The 21,081-nt window shown below is 36.8% G+C and overlaps 1 protein-coding gene across 1 annotated transcript; it reads right to left on the bottom strand.

Annotated features, from left to right (window-relative positions):
* Positions 1 to 3,357: 3,357 nt before the first annotated feature.
* On the bottom strand, positions 3,358 to 4,927 carry LOC139899328 (adenylate isopentenyltransferase 3, chloroplastic-like). Its single transcript, XM_071882157.1, has one exon. It carries the CDS (start codon positions 4,693 to 4,695, stop codon positions 3,709 to 3,711), a length of 987 nt encoding a protein of 328 aa, XP_071738258.1. The 5' UTR covers positions 4,696 to 4,927; the 3' UTR covers positions 3,358 to 3,708.
* Positions 4,928 to 21,081: the final 16,154 nt, after the last annotated feature.

Raw genomic sequence — 21,081 nt, 5'->3', positions numbered from 1 at the left:
TTGGACTTGTTCTGCATAGCAATGAATAAAGTTGATGCTTGTCCTAAGATAACAGTTGATTGATTGATCAAGACATTTATTCTATGCTCATCTTCATGTTTTTTTTAGTTTTTCTCTATATATGGGCTAGTCGAGAGCTAACTTGTTGCTATTTTTCAAGTTAGATTGTTCGGTTTTTTTTATGCAATTATCTGTATATTTGTATGGGAATCCTTGATATCAGACAGACCACCATGTGTGCTATTTTCTATACAAGTACATCTTTTGTAATTTCCTTTGTGGTAATACAAGATTGGATTTTGGAATCTGCGCGCTAGTGCTACTTTAGTAAAATGCTCGTGTAAGCTTGCGAAAATGACCTTCAAGGGGCCTTTACCCCCTTGATTTAGATGTATATAAATGGTTGCTAGAATATTTTCTAGAGACAAGTTTGTGGAATTGTGGGGATGGTTATTTTTGATTGGTTATGATTGAACAAGATAGCAAATCTTTGGTATGCCGCGTATCAGTACATATATTCCTTTTACGTGAGCGAGTAGGATGACCGAAGATTGTGGGGGTCGTTTTGGTTTCCTTCGTATTACAAAGAATACATGGTGACACATTAGTCTATGTTATTGATCTTTAACAACTAAATGAGTTTATTAGGAGAAATAAGTTGAAACGACACAGATCAATTGGATTGAACGTCGTCCAAAGTGTTTTGATGCTTATATGCCAGGCTTGATGAAATTGACCAGTCACAGTTCTAATAAGTGGTATTAGAGCTCGCGTAGTCCAGTATGTTTGTCATGCCTTCTTTTTTTTTTAACGGCGATTTTTTTTGGCATCACTAGATCATTTCTTTCAACGACCCTCGTCATTTGCACGTAACACACACGTTCGGGCTGAAACCCGAACCCGATCCCGATCGACGGTACCCGGGAACACATCCATTCGGGCAGTTGTTCCGGGTAGAGGTCCGTGAACGAATCCGGTAAAACCTCCCTATATGGTCAATATATACCACCATTATTGGTGTTCAATTGGTTTAAAGAAAATCATGTCATCCCTAAGGATCGAACCCATGACCTCTCTCTATCCCATGACACAAAGTTAATGGTTAAAAACGATTAACTTGTAATCTTTTACTAAAGTATATTAGCAAGCGAACGAGATGTCTGATTTAGTATCATACAACGGTCTAGTTTTTGTTTTGATTTCTAAATGGATAATTTACATTTACATTGCTTTTGAAATCAGATTCCTTTATTATTTTAATATTTTTTTGGCCGAAAAAATATAATAACATTATAACGAATCCGAACATCAACAATTACAACCGATACAACAGTAATTCAACTAACTAACGAGCTCTAGCCAACAAAATCCAAAAGAAATGAGCACACCAACAGGGAGTTAAAGCATTTGGCTATTCATACTTGGTTACAGAACATGAGAACAAGTTGTGGTTCTTTCAAAAGAATATTAACTCGAGTAAGATTCAAAGTTAAGATGAAGTTACGATCGAATTTTTATGATTAGCTGAATGATCTACGATAAAGCGAGCGATGATTCTTTGTTGGAGGTTTACATGAGATCAATATTGAGAGTGAAGGTCAGGGTCACAACTCAAAGAATAGATGCTAAACTTCATGAAAATTGAACTAATATAGTTGTTGTTGGAATATATGCAATTGATCAATAACCGTACCATATGCGTTGCGTTCGTGCACCTAATTTGCTTTTCGAAAAGCATGACTCATTTTGCATCTCTTGTCGATTCATTTTTGACAATATTCAATCATGTCCTATTCAATTCTTAGATCATATAATGAATAGAAACAAAGTAACCCAAAAAAAGTAACAAATGAAACATAGAAAGAATTAGATACCCCTGTGACTAATACTTGTTATTTATGCAAAAGTTATTTCATGCCTACTTTTGGTAATGGTTTATTAGCAAATTAGTAGTAAAAACTCAAAGTTTTAAGTGAGGAAGATACAGATTTATTGTACAGTGTCTGATAAAATAACCTATAACTAAGGTTTATATTCATAAATAGTAATTTATATCTAGCAATGTGGCGTTAGCTAGCTTAATTTCATGGATAATAAAGAAGATTAGTGACCAAAGAACCTCTGACCTAGCAGTATCACTGAGCCCCTCTGACCTTGAGTTTATGAGTTCTAGTTCTGCTTAGGACATTATTCGAGTAAAATTACTTCGAACCTCATGGGGTTATCCCAGTTGACAGCATTACCTTATGGGTTCGGGTCCTGTGATTTCCTCCCGAAACATGACACGAATATGATTGGGTGAGCCACTTCACTTCTAATGGACCCTTGTCAGTGACTCCAAAACCACTATTAAAATAATAATAATAATGAAGATTAGTGATGAAAATAGAAGATACCTAGTAAACCCATATATATACCTTAATTACGAGTACACAATTAGATGGTATACGAACATATAATGATTAAGCAGATATATGCCATAATGCAAATCCTATGAGGATTGGGAGTTGGCAAGTTGTTAACTCTATAAACAACTGGCTAACCCTAGGATTAGCATACCGATTGAGGGTGGTTAAATGTTATCGCCCGTAAATGATCGGAATCATGTGAGGGTCAAGAAAAACTTGTATAGTTTGATATATACAATAAAAATTTGAATGAAATGAAAGAAGTCGTATGAAAAACATAGAGGGAATTGAAAAGAAATACTCCGTAAGAGAGAACCATATTATTTTTGCTCATTGTGTAAGGTTTACCCCTTTATTTGTAGAGGGCAATTAAAGTTAAAAAAGAATTACGGTATTTAATTAACCATAATCACACAACACGACATATGTTTGTTAAAATAAACAAAATAGATTCCGGCCATTTTCAACGTCAATCGTCAAACGTTTAGTTCTCAGTATAAAGTCTGCGTATATAGTTTATAATATGTGTTAACAGCCACTAAACGTTGCGCGACAAATGCGTCATTATATTAGGGTTTTTTTTTTTTTTTTTGGCGAAAGAACGAATAACTTTAATTATAAACCATAGGAAGATTGAACGAATAACTTTTATAACAGTTTTAATTAATTTTTATAAAATAAAAACTGCGCATTAACAAATTATATTATATTATATTATATACTCTAATGGTGTAAAATATTTTTTAATATGTATACATCTAAACGTTAAGAATAGGAAGTTGACCACGTAAGTCAATGATTGAAAATGGTTAGAGTAGTTATCAAGAAACAACAATATTAATAGTTACAACCTGATTCTGGCCATACATAAACATCACGTCAAGGCGTATAATACATTTTCAACATTAAAACAACGATTATAAAACATTATGATCTACATTCAAATAGTTATGAGGGCTTTATTCATGTAGATGAACAAGAATCATACAATCTGAGTTGGGTTCTACCCCAAACAACATTATTATTTCTTTCTATAGATCTTTAGAAAATACAAAATGACAGACGTGTTAAGAAGATTTTACCCGAAATTAATGATAACACGCATTATCACTTGCACGGTACAAGTTAAAAAATGCATGTCACAAATTCGGAACAAAAATTTAAAATCACTCTCTAGTACTACCATACTCTTATTTAAAAAAAAATTGTCACTATATGTTCACCAACTTGGGTTATGGCATGTTGCAATACTTGTAGGTTTGTTGTTTAAAATTTGTTCATGGAATACTTGTTTGAGGTACTAGAGAGTGGCGGCCGCCATGGCGGCCCTTTTTTCGGCCCTAACAGTACTTGTTGTAGGGACAAAACTTCTAGAATGATCAAAATTGAATAAAAACTGATTTACGACCACCGACGCTGGTCCTTTCACCATTTCCACCCATGACTCTTCAGCTTCTCTGCCATGTTTTTCAAAGACGGAGGTAGCATTAAGTCGATGAATTTTCCACCCTTTAACATTTTTTAGCCGATGAATTTTCCCAAGCTGTCGGCACGCGAGTTTACACGTGTTAATCTTTATTTCGTTTATTGCTTCACTTAATAATTTTTCGCGAACTCTATAATCAGTGGAAGATGAATATTCAGCGCGAAAATAAGAATCAAACTCCGATACACCAATTGCTCGCCGAATTCCTTTCGAGTAATCACAATTAGGGTTATACATTTTCCTAACTTCTTCCACAATTCCGGCCTCAACCATCCGGTCAACCCGATCGGATACAAATTGGTGAAGCACGGGCATTGCCACATCAACCCACAAAAAACAAACATCGTAACGCGATCTAAACTCATAATTGTTGTCATCAATCAACGCTTCTATAAAAGAGTTCGATCCTCCGGCTATGATAGGCAAGTTACCTCTTCCCACAATCGATTTCATGGCAAGTGAAGCCGTGGATACAAAGTTTCTTGCGGTGAAATCGGCCTCCGAATCAACAATTCCAAGAAGATGGTGAGGAACACCTTCACATTCTTCATTAGAAATTTTGTTTGTGACAATATCTAAGCCTTCATAAACTTGCATTTTATCTGAATTTATAATCTCTGCCGGATATCGAGTAGCAAGATCAATAGAAAGTCTTGATTTTCCGGTACCAGTTGCACCCATAACCACCACTACTTTTTCTTTTTGTGGCCGGCACCGGAGCCCCGATAAGTCCATAATACCGGTGGGAATTTGTAAAAAAGATGGTTGAGCTTGTTGGGTCATCAACATTGTCAACTTCATGGTTGATAGTTGCTTGATACCCTAAAAAGTATAAATTATGTGTACAATTTAAAAAAGAATGCACAATGAAATGAACAAATACTTTTTGTTTTTAAAAAAAGAAAATTTTTGCTAATGGAATTATACTATATGAGGCAACTTGTAAACGTGTGGTGGTGGTGGGTGGTGGATGGTGGCTTAGTTATGAATCACTTGAAACAACTTTTGCGAGTTGAGTGAAAGTAGCAAAATACGAAATGAAATGGGCATGATGGAGCACACATACACTTAAGTGGTATTTATAGTGAGGAAAAAGTAAGGTTCGAATTGACAATTCGTTTATATCATTAACTGAAAATGGGCCCAAAACAATAGTATTTTTCTTGTATCTATGAAATGTTACTACGATAATTAAACACTATGGCAAAGCTCTTATAATTTTTTTTTTTTAAAGGCAAGCATATTATTAAAAAAACGAACTAGCGGAAACTAGTTAGTACATGAGATCACGCACAAACACTCAAACAAACTCGAACAGACCTAAAAACACGAGAACAAAACTAAGAAACCCTCGAACCCGTAGCCTAACTACTGAAGATCCAAACGACTAACCATACACGAAAAACTCAAACATACACGACCCCGAAACGAAAAAATGACACGACTAAATAATGAAGACTACGTTTCCGATCCCGAGGATGAGTAGGATGAGTCGGGTGAGCAACATGAACAACAATCAACTTCATCACCATCCTCCTCCGAATCTTTCATCATATCATCGATTAAAACTTGTCTTATAGAAATGGAAGCTTTTGACGTCTTTATTAAAGACGTTTGATCTCTTTGTGTCGCGAGTCTTACTTCGTTTAGTGCATCGTTCGTGTGGATAGGGTAATAGATCGTTCTTAATCTTCCATTTTGTCGGTTAGATTGAATTCCATCTCTTGGTTGTTTGTTGTTTGTGTAGGCGCGTGTCGGGTTTTTTGTTTTTGTTCCATCATCGGTTGTTGTTGTGAGCTTATTGTTGGTTTTGTCTTATTTAGCTCGTTAGTTGAGTTGTATGTTTTCTAGGAGGTTTTATCTTTTTGATGAACTTCCTTTATTAATAATAGTTATTCCTTTTTCGCAAGAATAAAAAATTTACATGATTTTTGTCATCTATCCAACACATTTTGAAATCTATAAAATGTGAAATAATTGTGTCTCATCAACGATAAGAGAAGTAGGTAAACTTCAAACATATAAAGAGCAGTCAAAGTCACTTTTTTTTATGGCGGTTAGAAGTCATAGTCGAAGTTGTAGAACCCTAAAATCTAAACCCCAAACCCTAAATTAAACCTAATTCGAAGAAAATCCATGTTGAACAGCTTGTTCTACATAAAGTTGTAGAACAAAAAATGCTCGACTATACCCCAATTTTGCTCGACCGTGCTCAGAAATGTTCGACCATCGAGTTCTCATTATTCTCACCTCAAAAAAGTTCTCATTTAATCCTTGCAATATATATATATATATATATATATATATATATATATATATATATATATATATATATATAGTGGTAGGATCAATGAGGAAGTAACCAATTGGGGGGAAGCGGGGGGAAGCAATTTTTTTTTTTCGTTTTTTGAAAAACTTTGTTCAAGAACATTATTGATTGGATGAAAATATGAACATCTAAAAAAGATACTTTGTGATAAATGTTTTTTATTTTGACGGGAAAACGCTCGAAGAAATAATATATAACAATTATCATATTTTCCGAGCATATTTTGAGGGTTTAGAAATTTAGGGTTTAGGGTTTAGATTTAGGGTTTAGATTTAGAATTTAGATTGAGTTTTTAACACGATCGGTTTAGAGTTTAGGGTTTAGGGTTTAGGGATTAGGGTTTAGGGACTAAACCCAAAACACTAAACCCTAAATCATAAACCCTAAACCTTAAATTCTAAACTCTAAATCGAGCTAAATTTTGACAAAAAGTACTTCACAAAACATGAAAAAAAAACGTTCAAAGATAAACATTCTTCACGATCAATATTATCATGAATGTTATTTTTGTCGATTGTTTTCTCGCCTAAATAATAACTCACAAAGTGTCTTTTTTAAATGTTCATATTTTCGTATGATCTTGATGCCTGAAAAAAATTCGAAATGACCAAAATTTAAAAAAAAAAAATTACTTCACCCACTTCCCCCCGTTTCCCCACAATTGGTTACTTTCCCATTAATCCTACCCATATATATATATATATATATATATATATATATATATATATATATATATATATATATATATATATATATAAGTATAGTCAACATCAAAGTTGAGGATTGGTCCTATTAGGCCACTTCCTATCGTAACTAAACTATTTATCCTCTTAACCTTCCACATCAGCGTCACATCAACACCAATATCTTATAACTAACTCATAATTAAACACTACCTATAATGGCAAAAACAATACTCCTCTTAATATACAACGTACAAGCAATAAAGCATCAAGTCCAACAATGAAAAGTCACTGGACCCACAATTCCTATAACTAAACTTAAAACTTCCGTTAAATTGATGGTGAATGCGGGTAACTAAAGCGGGTAAGTAGCTCGTTCCTATGGTTAGTTACGGGTAATGACGTGTAATGAACGGGTAATGAGCGGGTAATAAACTATAGGGAATGGTCTTAGGAACTTCATAAAGTTTTATTTGTTTCAAGTATTCGGGCCTTATGCTTTACAACTTTTTGTAATGGAGGTCTTCATGGTATTTTCCTATTAAATGCTTACCTTAATCGTACCATAAATGATTATAGCCTTCAATTTCATTTGTTACCCAATTAAACTTCTGTCTCATTATAAATGCTATCTTTAGTTTTCTTTAATAAATATTTACTTTTATGAGACAATATAATTAATCAAAGGAAATTTTAATTGATAATCATGTTAAAATCTGCTAACATAAGGGCCTTTTCTGTGCATTCATTAAAGCTGTGAATCGTCGGGGCAAGTGAACCGATGCGAGAAGGAGAATCCATATGGGAGAAGCGGGGATTGAGTGCTTTCAAGAACGAGTGAAATAATTGTAATTAGTGATAAATCTATATATATATATATATATATATATATATATATATATATATATATATATATATATATATATATATATATAAATATAACTAAACACTTTTGAGGCAAAATGTAATTAGTGATTAAAAAGATAAAAAAAGAATGATCTTAAGTCGACCCAATAGCTAATGCTAGAGAACGATTGAGAGGGTGTTGGGATTTCATTTTCAACATAGCTTTAGCGTTTGGCACTTTTAATAAAGAATGACTTAGGATACGTTTGATAAAATTGAATAATTAAGCGATTAATTGTTCATAATCCGTGTCATTCAAGAATTCTGAATGAAGTTGATTATAAATGAAAATCATTATTTTAAATAAACAATGTCCATAATATACAAAATAAGCTCCAACTTCTAACTTAAAATATTACTCCCTCTATCTCAATTTAATTGTCATCAGACAAAAAAAAACACATTTTTAGGAAATCCCCTTAACTTCATTCTTCACCAATAAAATATCTTCTCTTTCCACTATAACCTCTTTTGATTGGTTGAAATACTAAGTGGACAATTAAAATGAGACGTCCCAAAATAGTACAGTGGACAATAATATAGGGATAGAGGGAGTAGCTCCAGCTTTCTAATTCTAGCTCACGCTTCAACTAAGGCCACTTACAATGGTTCACTTCTTTCACAAATATTTTCCCTGTCACATCAGCGCCACATCAGCACAAACCCTTTAACATTCCTTTCACTAAACACTCACTATCATACACTCCATTTCAAACTTTAACCAATTTAAAATTATTATTTAAATACAATAAATAAATACAAATAACATTTTATTAAATAAAATAAAAATATTACATTATTAAAAATTAAAAAAATTACATAATTAAAAAATAAAAGACAATACACAAATTAAAAAACACAATAAATAACGCTAATTGTTTCGAACAATATAATCATCCACGAGTGTCCAAATGTGTTCGATCAAATTGTTGCGAAGGACATGATGCGCTCTTTTATCTCGCATCTCTCGATCCACTCGATCTTGGAGCTCAACTCTCTCCGCCCAAGTACGTCGCGACATGTTTTCTCGATTTCGGAGATAATCCTCTTCGAGGTCGCATATGTTGCGCGCGTTGTTTTCGGTGATCATGTTGTGAAGTATAACACAAGTGTACATGATTAGACGTATTTTATTGATACTAAAAGGTCTTGCTGGGTGTAGCGACCCCGACAAATCGTCAAGTGACGGCGTCGGCTACGTGGGTCCCATTACCTGATTATAAGTCTTTAAGATAACGTTTGACCAAAATATGTCGCCTTCATTTCAAAATAAAGATTGTTTCAAAGTTTACAAGAATTGTTCAACCAAAAGTTAAGTTACAACGTTATAGATACGATTGAAATCTAGGCGACACGGTTTAAAGTAAAGTCAAAAGACGCTCCATGAAATGCATGTATACTCGACATCGGATGCAAGTATCAAATAGTAAGCGGAAGCATGTTTCACATATCGTGCAAGACCTGAGAAAAACATAGAAATCTGTCAACGAAAACGTTGGTGAAATCATAGGTTTAAGTAAGTAAGTACAAGTGAACCACAAGATTTGCATCAATGAAATAATAGTAATACATTCCAAAAGTTTGTTTCACGAGCACCCAATTATCAAAGCTTAACATTCCTTCCATTGTATACCCCATCACTTAGTGCTAGAACAAACACTGATTCTCGAAAATATATTTCATCCGTAGACGGTAGCGAACCGTCAAAGATGAGGGTTGTCAACCCATATGGCCATATAACATAAGTTCTCGCTTACACCCGGCAAGTGTAACTAATGATAATCGAATTGAGGATTTTTGTTCTAAACTCGTATGTAGAATGTTTGTTTTCCCGTTCTTGTATTCACTTAGTTCAAAAGAATCGTTTATGTTTTCTCATCCCAAATATAAGTTCAAAAAGAGTAAAAGTGGGACTATGATCTCACCTTTGATTGCACGAGTATAAATGTACTTCACAAAGTAAACGTGTGCATGAATGTTGCTTAGCCTTGACCTAAACAAATAAGTTGTATCAATTAACCGGTTACGACACAAGGTTGGGTGAAATGTGTTCAATTAGTCCTATGGCTCAATACGACTTGAATAGTATAGCATGTGAATCACGTTGTCAAGTTTCATGCAAGAATCACGTACAAAAGCATGTTAGAACGATTGTATAAAAGTTTGGTTAAGTTTGACTAAAAGTCAAACTTGGTCAAAGTCAACGAAAAAGTCAACGCGTTCGGGTCGGGTCCCGGACTATTTTTCTATGCTAAATATTCATATACAAGTATATTAAAACAAGTTTCATGTGAATCGGAGGTCGGTAGCTAGTCAAACATTTCGCGTGAAATGTGACAAAGTGAGCAGAATCTGGCCAGGCGATTCTGCGCGCCGCGCGGGGATGTGGCGCGCCGCGCCACTACCTGGGCAGAGAATTCTGGTCAGTTTTTCCAAGTGTGCACGAACCAAAACCTTTTCCAACCCAATTCTTGACCCGCAAACACTTATAATGCCTATCATATATCGTCGAAAAGGTATTTTGACGAGGAATACAACTAACCACATCTCATCAATCAAAAACATCATTTACAATAACCGAAAACTCGTCAATTGATCAAGAAAGGTTTATTTTCAAAGTTTCAAGTTCGTAAAACGTATTTTATGATTCGGGAATCCAATTTACACATACGATATGCCGTTTCGAAGGTAATTAAGCATACATTACAACTAATCACTAACAATTAACATTCCATGGCATTCAAGCATCAAAAGTTCATGTCAAGAACTATCAAACCCTAGTCAAACATCACAAAATCAATATTCATGTTTTTGAAGTTTTCTTAATCAACCTACGCATCAAAACGAAGCTAGTGATACTAGTAACACAATTAAAACATGCACTTTAACAATCTAACAACATTAACTCATCCAAAATCAAGGATTAAGCACACCCATTTCAAGTTCATGCTAGTTACTCCAAAAACAACAAATCGAGCAAACCAAACATATATTCATGTTAGACTCGAGCCATAGACACTAACTAACACCATTTCAAATCAAAAACACGAATTTAGAGAAATCTAGAGTTTTAGAAATGTTACCCAAACGAGATGAAGTTGGTATCAAATTGTAGAGGATGAAGAGAGGATTCCAAATATGTAATCGGATTTGTTGTGAGCTTCCAAGATTGAATTTAGATGATGAATGAATGGAATGGGTTTGTGTGTGTGTTCTTGAGATGGAGAGAAAAGGGATGAGGGAGATGATGGAATGGATGAAATGGGTTGACTAGTTGACCTAGTCAACTAGTTTGCCCATTTGGCAACTCCGGTCCCTCGAGTTTCAAAGCGGGTGCGGGATTTAACCGATCGAATATTTTTAAAACGCAAGTTAACGAGAGATGTTATAATTAAATGACGAAATTATTATGAACGTTAGTCAACGGAAACTACGAATTTAAATAACGAAAGGTATTATTTAAAAGAAAAAGACGGTGTTAAAAATAAATTTAACGGAAAAACGCGGGATGTTACATTATCCACAACTCAAAAGAAATTTCGTCCCGAAATTTAGTTGGAAGTAGTAGTCGATATCTCTTACTCGAGACTTTACGTTGTCAATGCTATGAATAAGTGAAAGTACGTTCTTGAGGGTTCTCATGAATTTGGATAGTCAGGGTTTTACGTTGCATTAAGGTTCGGTTTTTACGATCCCCAGTTTCAACTGGTTTTCCTATGAAGAGAAGTTTGTCATCGATAGTTGATGTATCCAGCAGGATTGCACGTTCCTGTTCCGCAGGACACGTTTCTAAGTTTGTTACACGAAATGTAGGGTAAACGGAAACTTAATTGAGTCGGAAGTTCTAAACGGTAGGGAGCGGTTCCAATACGCCCCAAGGTTTCAAAAGGGTTAACATGTCGCGGGTTTAACTTTCCCTGATTCCCGAAACGGATTACACCCTTCCAAGGTGCGGGTTCTCAATATTACGCGGTTACACACTGGGATTTGTGAGGTTCTCCTCTAAGTTTGGTATAACTCTTCTGGCGACAATGGGTTGTCTCGAGCCCTTCTCGGACTTGAACGATCTCAATTGTTGTTTCTTGATGGAGTTCAGATTTCGGTGGTTGATGCTTTGGTTAAATGAACAGGGGTATGACATTAGCGGTCATATAAGGTTTCGAAAAGTGCGCGTGAACACACGAGTGGTAACTACTGTTGTAAGAGTGATCTACTAAAGGTGACAATACGAGTTTGTGAGATGTCTTTCCAAGACGTAAATCGTTCGTTTGCTCGGTTCGTCAGTTTGTGGGTGGTACGCGGTACTCATGTCTAAGCAGGTTCCCAAGGTTTCTTGTAAAACTAGAAGTGAAACGAGTATTTCGATACAGAATAATTGACAAAGATACACCGTGTTGGAATAGAATCTCTTAAGATACGTTTGAACAAGTTAGTTAGGGTTCGAAAAATGTTCGTTAGGACTATTCACCCTCGTGGCGAATACTTACGTAATATGAGGAGTTTCTCTATCCATGGAGAAATGTTACAAGGAGTTTCTTTAAACGGAATGCGAACGGTAAAGATAGTAGTGAAATGAGGACTTAGAATAGGATGAGTTTACATCTCGAGGTTGCTATAACGTGCCTCTAGTTGTCAAAAGTTGAAGTCTGAAAGAGAAACGAGGTAGTACACGTAGTTGTATAGTTCGGGGTTGAATAATAGTTGACCGATTATCAGAAACACAAGGGCGTTAAGTCAAAGAAGAGTGAAGTATCGTTGGATTGTGTGTTATCTTAATTTCCAGTAATATCAGACGGTAACGGTGAAATAACAGAGGTATGTAGTGTGGTACGTGATGACAAGAATATTGATCGGATCCACAATTTAGTATTCGAATTCTTCGTGCAAAATAACGAATTTCCGTCCCGTTGATTTCGAGTCGAGGGAGTATGCCTTTCGGCGTCCAAGTAGAAATATTTCCATATTTGAGTCCCATCTGGTGTTGTACGAATTTAGCTAGAAATGTTGGTGTGAAGAATCACGCTCAAGGTTCGATCGCGGAGAGATTAAAGTCGTGTAATACGAGAAAAGTCAGAAATGAATCTTCGGTAACAACCGGTGAGATCTAAGATTTTTACGAATACAAGTCTGAGTTGGGAGAGTTTCCTGATTACATGTGGCTTGATTTCGAGATTGATTGTAATGCCTTGACCATTAACTTCATGGTCTAGAAAATTGGACTTCGTTCAACAGAAATTCTCACTCGGAGAATTTGGTATAAAGTTGCTCTTTTCTCAAAAGTTCGAGCGTAAGATGGTGATGTTGTTCGTTTTCCTTCTTTACTTAAATAAGTTAAGATGTCATCTATAAATACGATAACAGATTAGTCTATATGAATTTGCATACGCGGTTCAAGAGGTTTATGGATACGGGCGAGCCCTAAATAAATCAAGCGGTACTAAGAGAGATTTACAACTAACGTTGCGAGTTCGGAAAGTGGCTTAGGAGACATCGTCTCACTTAACCCCCAATTGATGATAACCGGAACGGAGGTCGATTTGGAACATACGGGATTCGTGCAAATAATCATGAGGTCATGGATGCGAGGGAGAGGGTATCGGTTTCCAACCGAAAATTACTCAGTTCACAATAATCTATACAAGATGATGGGGAAACATTTTTTTTTTTTTTTTTTTTTTTTTTTTTTTTTTTTTTTTTACGAATAGGTTCCGAGCTCCCTAGTTCTATAGGTGTCAAGTCAAAAGTCTTAACGTATTTCCTCCAATAAAATTTATAGGCACACAATATTTTTCCGTCGGTCACTTAAATCGTCTAAGTAGTATCTGGGGGAAAGAGGTGGAATATAAAGAGCATGAGTCAAATCCTTGGTTATAAAACGTCTAGCGGTAATCGAATCGAACAAGTATGAAATATACGGTTTGTTGTGAAGAAACGTACCCGTTACTAGTCCATCGTCGTTCCGGGCATCCTTGGTGTCGATGTCGAAGGTTCAACGGCGTGCGTTGGGGTTGATTTTCTTATTTGGGCACACATTCCTAAAATGACCCAGTTGGCCACATTCGAAGCAAGCACCCGTTCTGTGTGCGTTGGGCATCTTTCGAGCGACGGGTCCTTGGCGCCGGTGGCGAAACCTGCCACATCCTTCAAAGTGATGCTTGTGGCATTCGTCACAAAAAGGCAGTTTTCCGGCATAGCCTTTCTTGTCGTTGGAGGTAAAAGGCTTCTTGGCGGGGTTGTTGTTATTGTTGTGGTTGCTTGATTGAGAGGCTTCCCATGTTCTTTTGTTGTTACTCGGGTGGTTCTCGACCATTGGTGCCGGTGCTTCCATTTCATTCACCGTTTCTAAGGCTTGGCGGGCCATTGTTAAAGCCTCTTGTAGGTTAGTGGGTTGAGATGTCATTACCTTGTGTTGAATGCTCTTAGGGAGGCCATCCATGTAAAGTTCGACTCTTAGGGATTCGGGAGTCATGAGAATTGGACACATCGAGACTAGTTCGGTAAACCGTTGATTATAAGCCTTGAGGTCATTTCCGGCCGTTTTTAAATTCCTTAGACCCTGTTCGAGCCTTCGAGTCTCGTCGCGCGGGAAGTATTCGGTGATCATTCTTTCTCTTAATTCGGTCCAAGAGAGTGTGTGGGCTTCATCGCTTCCCACTAATTGTACATACGTGTTCCACCATGAGAGAGCAATACCGGTGAAAGTGAGGGTGGAAAACTTGACCTTATCTTGGTCTCGACAACCGCTTGTGTTAAAAACGGTCTCCATTTGTTCAAACCATCGGGTGAGAGTAACCGGTCCCCCGGTTCCATCGAAAGTGGGAGGATTGTACTTCATGAAGTTCTTGTAGGAGCAACCTTCGATTGAATTACCGGCTCCATGATTGTTGTTGTTAGAAAAGTGATCGGCCACGGCCGTACCCACGGCGGTGGTTATCATTCGTTGAAGAGCTTGTTCTAGAGTTTCGAGAGGAGTATTGTGTTGACCTTGGTGAGCCATTGTTCCTTCATGAGACAAGAATATCGTTGGTTAGTATTTTCAACAATACTAACCGTGGCATGGAATAAGGATAGAGAGAAAATTTTTCCTTGACTCGCCTTAAATTCTCTATGTCATAATGTCGGAATGTCCATGTGAATCACCGTAATATAATTTCCGGGAATTATATTACCCTAATTCATATGTGCATTCGACATTACATCATATAGTCAAGGTGGCGTGTCAATTAAATTATACAACGCAAGATTTAGATAGGATAAGAGTAGATATGAGTAAGAGAGTTCGAGTATAAATGCACAAATAGTCAAGTAATTCCTACGTCAAGTCTATATGCCGGTTGTAGTCTAGACTCATCAATGTACCCTAAGACTCGGGGTTGACACCAATGAACTCTAAATCCCTACAACCAAAGCTCTGATACCACCTGTAGCGACCCCGACAAATCGTCAAGTGACGGCGTCGGCTACGTGGGTCCCATTACCTGATTATAAGTCTTTAAGATAACGTTTGACCAAAATATGTCGCCTTCATTTCAAAATAAAGATTGTTTCAAAGTTTACAAGAATTGTTCAACCAAAAGTTAAGTTACAACGTTATAGATACGATTGAAATCTAGGCGACACGGTTTAAAGTAAAGTCAAAAGACGCTCCATGAAATGCATGTATACTCGACATCGGATGCAAGTATCAAATAGTAAGCGGAAGCATGTTTCACATATCGTGCAAGACCTGAGAAAAACATAGAAATCTGTCAACGAAAACGTTGGTGAAATCATAGGTTTAAGTAAGTAAGTACAAGTGAACCACAAGATTTGCATCAATGAAATAATAGTAATACATTCCAAAAGTTTGTTTCACGAGCACCCAATTATCAAAGCTTAACATTCCTTCCATTATATACCTCATCACTTAGTGCTAGAACAAACACTGATTCTCGAAAATATATTTCATCCGTAGACGGTAGCGAACCGTCAAAGATGAGGGTTGTCAACCCATATGGCCATATAACATAAGTTCTCGCTTACACCCGGCAAGTGTAACTAATGATAATCGAATTGAGGATTTTTGTTCTAAACTCGTATGTAGAATGTTTGTTTTCCCGTTCTTGTATTCACTTAGTTCAAAAGAATCGTTTATGTTTTCTCATCCCAAATATAAGTTCAAAAAGAGTAAAAGTGGGACTATGATCTCACCTTTGATTGCACGAGTATAAATGTACTTCACAAAGTAAACGTGTGCATGAATGTTGCTTAGCCTTGACCTAAACAAATAAGTTGTATCAATTAACCGGTTACGACACAAGGTCGGGTGAAATGTGTTCAATTAGTCCTATGGCTCAATACGACTTGAATAGTATAGCATGTGAATCACGTTGTCAAGTTTCATGCAAGAATCACGTACAAAAGCATGTTAGAACGATTGTATAAAAGTTTGGTTAAGTTTGACTAAAAGTCAAACTTGGTCAAAGTCAACGAAAAAGTCAACGCGTTCGGGTCGGGTCCCGGACTATTTTTCTATGCTAAATATTCATATACAAGTATATTAAAACAAGTTTCATGTGAATCGGAGGTCGGTAGCTAGTCAAACATTTCGCGTGAAATGTGACAAAGTGAGCAGAATCTGGCCAGGCGATTCTGCGCGCCGCGCGGGGATGTGGCGCGCCGCGCCACTACCTGGGCAGAGAATTCTGGTCAGTTTTTCCAAGTGTGCACGAACCAAAACCTTTTCCAACCCAATTCTTGACCCGCAAACACTTATAATGCCTATCATATATCGTCGAAAAGGTATTTTGACGAGGAATACAACTAACCACATCTCATCAATCAAAAACATCATTTACAATAACCGAAAACTCGTCAATTGATCAAGAAAGGTTTATTTTCAAAGTTTCAAGTTCGTAAAACGTATTTTATGATTCGGGAATCCAATTTACACATACGATATGCCGTTTCGAAGGTAATTAAGCATACATTACAACTAATCACTAACAATTAACATTCCATGGCATTCAAGCATCAAAAGTTCATGTCAAGAACTATCAAACCCTAGTCAAACATCACAAAATCAATATTCATGTTTTTGAAGTTTTCTTAATCAACCTACGCATCAAAACGAAGCTAGTGATACTAGTAACACAATTAAAACATGCACTTTAACAATCTAACAACATTAACTCATCCAAAATCAAGGATTAAGCACACCCATTTCAAGTTCATGCTAGTTACTCCAAAAACAACAAATCGAGCAAACCAAACATATATTCATGTTAGACTCGAGCCATAGACACTAACTAACACCATTTCAAATCAAAAACACGAATTTAGAGAAATCTAGAGTTTTAGAAATGTTACCCAAACGAGATGAAGTTGGTATCAAATTGTAGAGGATGAAGAGAGGATTCCAAATATGTAATCGGATTTGTTGTGAGCTTCCAAGATTGAATTTAGATGATGAATGAATGGAATGGGTTTGTGTGTGTGTTCTTGAGATGGAGAGAAAAGGGATGAGGGAGATGATGGAATGGATGAAATGGGTTGACTAGTTGACCTAGTCAACTAGTTTGCCCATTTGGCAACTCCGGTCCCTCGAGTTTCAAAGCGGGTGCGGGATTTAACCGATCGAATATTTTTAAAACGCAAGTTAACGAGAGATGTTATAATTAAATGACGAAATTATTATGAACGTTAGTCAACGGAAACTACGAATTTAAATAACGAAAGGTATTATTTAAAAGAAAAAGACGGTGTTAAAAATAAATTTAACGGAAAAACGCGGGATGTTACACTGGGTGTTTTAGTATTGCCCAACGACCTTGAAGAACACCGAAAGCTCGTTCCACGTCTTTTCTCGCGGCTTCTTGAAAACGTTTAAACTTTACATTTTTTTTGGCTCAATTGGACATTTAAACGACTTGACAAGTATTGCCCATTCTGGGTATATGCCATCTACCAAGTAATACTCTTTTGTAAATTCGTGCCCGTTGATAGTGTAACGGACCTCCGGAGCTCGGCCATCCAATAAATTTCGAACAAATCCGATTCATTAAGAACATTAATATCATTGTTCGAACCCGCTGGACCAAAGAAAGCGTGCCAAATTCACATATCATAGGACGCAACCGCCTCGAGCATTATTGTTGGTCCTTCGTGATCACCCCTGTGGTCATGCCGTTTCCACGCAACTGGACAATTTTTTCAAGCCCAGTGCATGCAATCGAGACTACCTAACATACCCGGGAAACCGTGCATCTCCAAATGTTTGGCATGCAATCGACGAACATCTTCGTCAGTTATTTTCCTTAAATATTCTCGCGAAAACATATGAATAATACATTTATGTAACAACCCAAACCATACCGCGTATAAAACCCCGTTAAATTTCATGACAAAAAAAAAATTTTGCTGTTGGCTGAGTTGCGCGGCACGCCAACAGGTTGCGCGGCGCGCAGAACCTGTCTGGCAGCCCGCTGTCCGGTTTTCCTTGAAATGTGAAAATGTTTGACCCGTTCCCGACGTTTTTAGCCAAAACGCTTTTAACCATGAATTCATACATATAAAACTAACACGTTTAATTAATAAAATTAAGTTTACGAAGCGGGTCCCACATCGACCCATTTTACCACCTTAAGTACCAAAATACCATTTTCGACTTTAAGACTTTAATACAACACAAAGCCGAGCATGGCGATCGGGGATACGCTACCCAATCCTAAACGATCCAAAAGCAAGTCTCTAAAGCAAGCTATGAAAGTCTTCTAGTCCTCGCACTTACCCGAGCCACCGTCCGCATGAAATCTATAAAAATAGTCAACAACGAGAGGGTAAGCTAATGCTTAGTGAATGATAATATACTACATACATATATATGTATAAAATGAATACGCCACACAAAACAAATACCGCATACCGAAGCATCCAAGTATAAAGCATCTACACTAAGCATACCGTACGATCTAAGCAACGAGCTAAAGATACAACACAAAAGATAGTCCACCAACGACAAAGTAAACATCGCCAAATAGCTACACCCGGAGGGTTAGCTACAACACAACAACACATTAATATAATACAATAATAATAATACACAAGGTTAACCCCTTAACCTCAATCACACGAACATTGGCCGAACAACCCGAGCCTTGTGAATTCGCACAACCCGAAATTCACTTCTCAACCATAAGATGACCGAACAACCCGAGTCATCGTGAATCCGCACTACCCGAGATCCACTACCTCAATAAGGTGACCGAACAACCCGAGTCACCATGAATCCGCACTACCCGAGATTCATTTCTCATTACTAAAGCCCACGGTCACGGGATTATAAAATCCACCACATCGGGGTCATCCACAACACAACCATATCAACCCTTCGCCATTAGGGTTATAACAACCAAATCACAACCATGTGTGATAATGTGCACACAAAATGTGCACCTCGCCAAAGATGGTCAACCAAAACGCACAACCATGCCAATTGGACTTATACACAAGTCCAACAAGTCCACCTATATGTGAAGTGAGCTCTATAACCGAGAATCACTTCACCCGACCCGCACCCATCCTACACATACATATGCACATAGGATATCATCACTCACCTTGAAGTCTTGAAGAAAGCTTCCAAGTAAACCGCAACTCGCCAATGGAAAATACCTATTCCATTATCACAAATACCACAACACAATTAGATTGGATTCACAAATTAACCCAATTCGTCACTTAGTGCCATTTCGACCCAAATGCACTTCCAAGCACAAACCGTACCCAAACCAACCAATAATCACTAACACAAGTGAGAATGGTCATAATATGCCAATTAAACCCGAACTCAAGTGTTAAACACGTGTCATACCCATTTTGACACTTAAACCCTAATTTTGACCCATAAAGGCCAAAATCTCATCCTTTACAAGTTTTGACACCAAAACACATTTAACTCGGTTCTATACTTCAACTTAATCCATTTTAAGTTTATAAACCTCATTAAATCGCCAATCGGGTCATAGTCACCACCAAACCCTAATTTGACCCAAAGTCAAAATTAGTCAACCAAACAACCTCCAATGGGTTCCAATACTTCCATAATCGCTAACTAAAGTGATTAAACTAAATTTCAAGTTCTAAACATGGCCAATTTGTTCACCAACCCAAAATCCACCAACAATTAACAATAAACCCGATTACTAGCATCACTAAACCCATTTCATCACCTAAAAGGGTATTACAACAAATTAACTCAAAACCCTAACTTGAATATCAAATTAAATAGATGAAATTCGGAGTTTGAGCTTACCAATACTATCACCGCGTAGCCGAGAACGAAAGGAACAACTTTAAAACCCGAGACTTTGATCGATTCGAGCTTCTTCTTCCCCAAAACCTCAAATCTCTCTCTAGACCTCTCTCTCTCTCTCTAAGAATGGATGAGGATGATGAATGGATGTGAAATGATCCAAAGTTGGATCTAAACCAACTGATAATGCCCACAAATCCGGCCCCATGTGAAATTACCCAAATACCCTTCATTTAAAATAAATAAAACAAGATAGGTTCTGTCAGCGCGTTTGCGCGGCGCGCGGCCGCTTTGCGCGGCGCGCAGATTGACAGATTCAGCTCTTTTCCAATTTTAATATATATAAATATTCAACGAAGCCCGATCTCATATGCCTTTAATAAACAAGTATACAAAATAAATATTCGGGTCTTACAACTCTCCCCCACTTAAACTCGATCACGTCCTCGTGATCCTCATCACTTGACCAAACGGACTCCACTTTACGGTCCTCAACATAAGTCCAATCCGACTTTCCTAAGCAATTTTTTTTCCCAACGAATCGCCTTCCACAACTAAATCGTCACCCGCTGTGACGACCCGAAAATTTCCGACCAAATTTAAACTTAACCTTTATATGTTTCCGACACGATAAGCAGAATTTGTAATGTTGAATCTCAAAAAGTTTGGAACTACATTCATGTAATCAATTATCCTTTGACCGTGTTCGACGATTCACGAACAATTATGTGTATATAGATATGTATATATAATATATAATATTAACTGAAAACATTAACAAAGTATTAGATATATGATACTTTACATGAATGTATTTGTTTCGATATATTTATTGACAGAATTAAGAGATAATATCAAATGATTGAATTATCAGATACATTATGATATGATTACGGGCCTATGTTATGAGGTCCACTGTGATTTAAGAAATCTATTCTTTTTGACCACTCATTACTTAACTAGTATGATAAAATAAC

Source organism: Rutidosis leptorrhynchoides, chromosome 3 (genome assembly GCF_046630445.1).
Source record: "Rutidosis leptorrhynchoides isolate AG116_Rl617_1_P2 chromosome 3, CSIRO_AGI_Rlap_v1, whole genome shotgun sequence".
Classification (NCBI taxonomy): domain Eukaryota; kingdom Viridiplantae; phylum Streptophyta; class Magnoliopsida; order Asterales; family Asteraceae; genus Rutidosis; species Rutidosis leptorrhynchoides.
Note: the sequence above shows the minus strand (reverse complement) of the source record. Positions and strands in the feature narration are given on the sequence as shown.

Coding starts and splice junctions, on each gene's coding strand:
- LOC139899328 (XM_071882157.1), bottom strand. CDS start 4,695: ATGAAGTTGACAATGTTGATGACCCAACAAGCTCAACCATCTTTTTTA.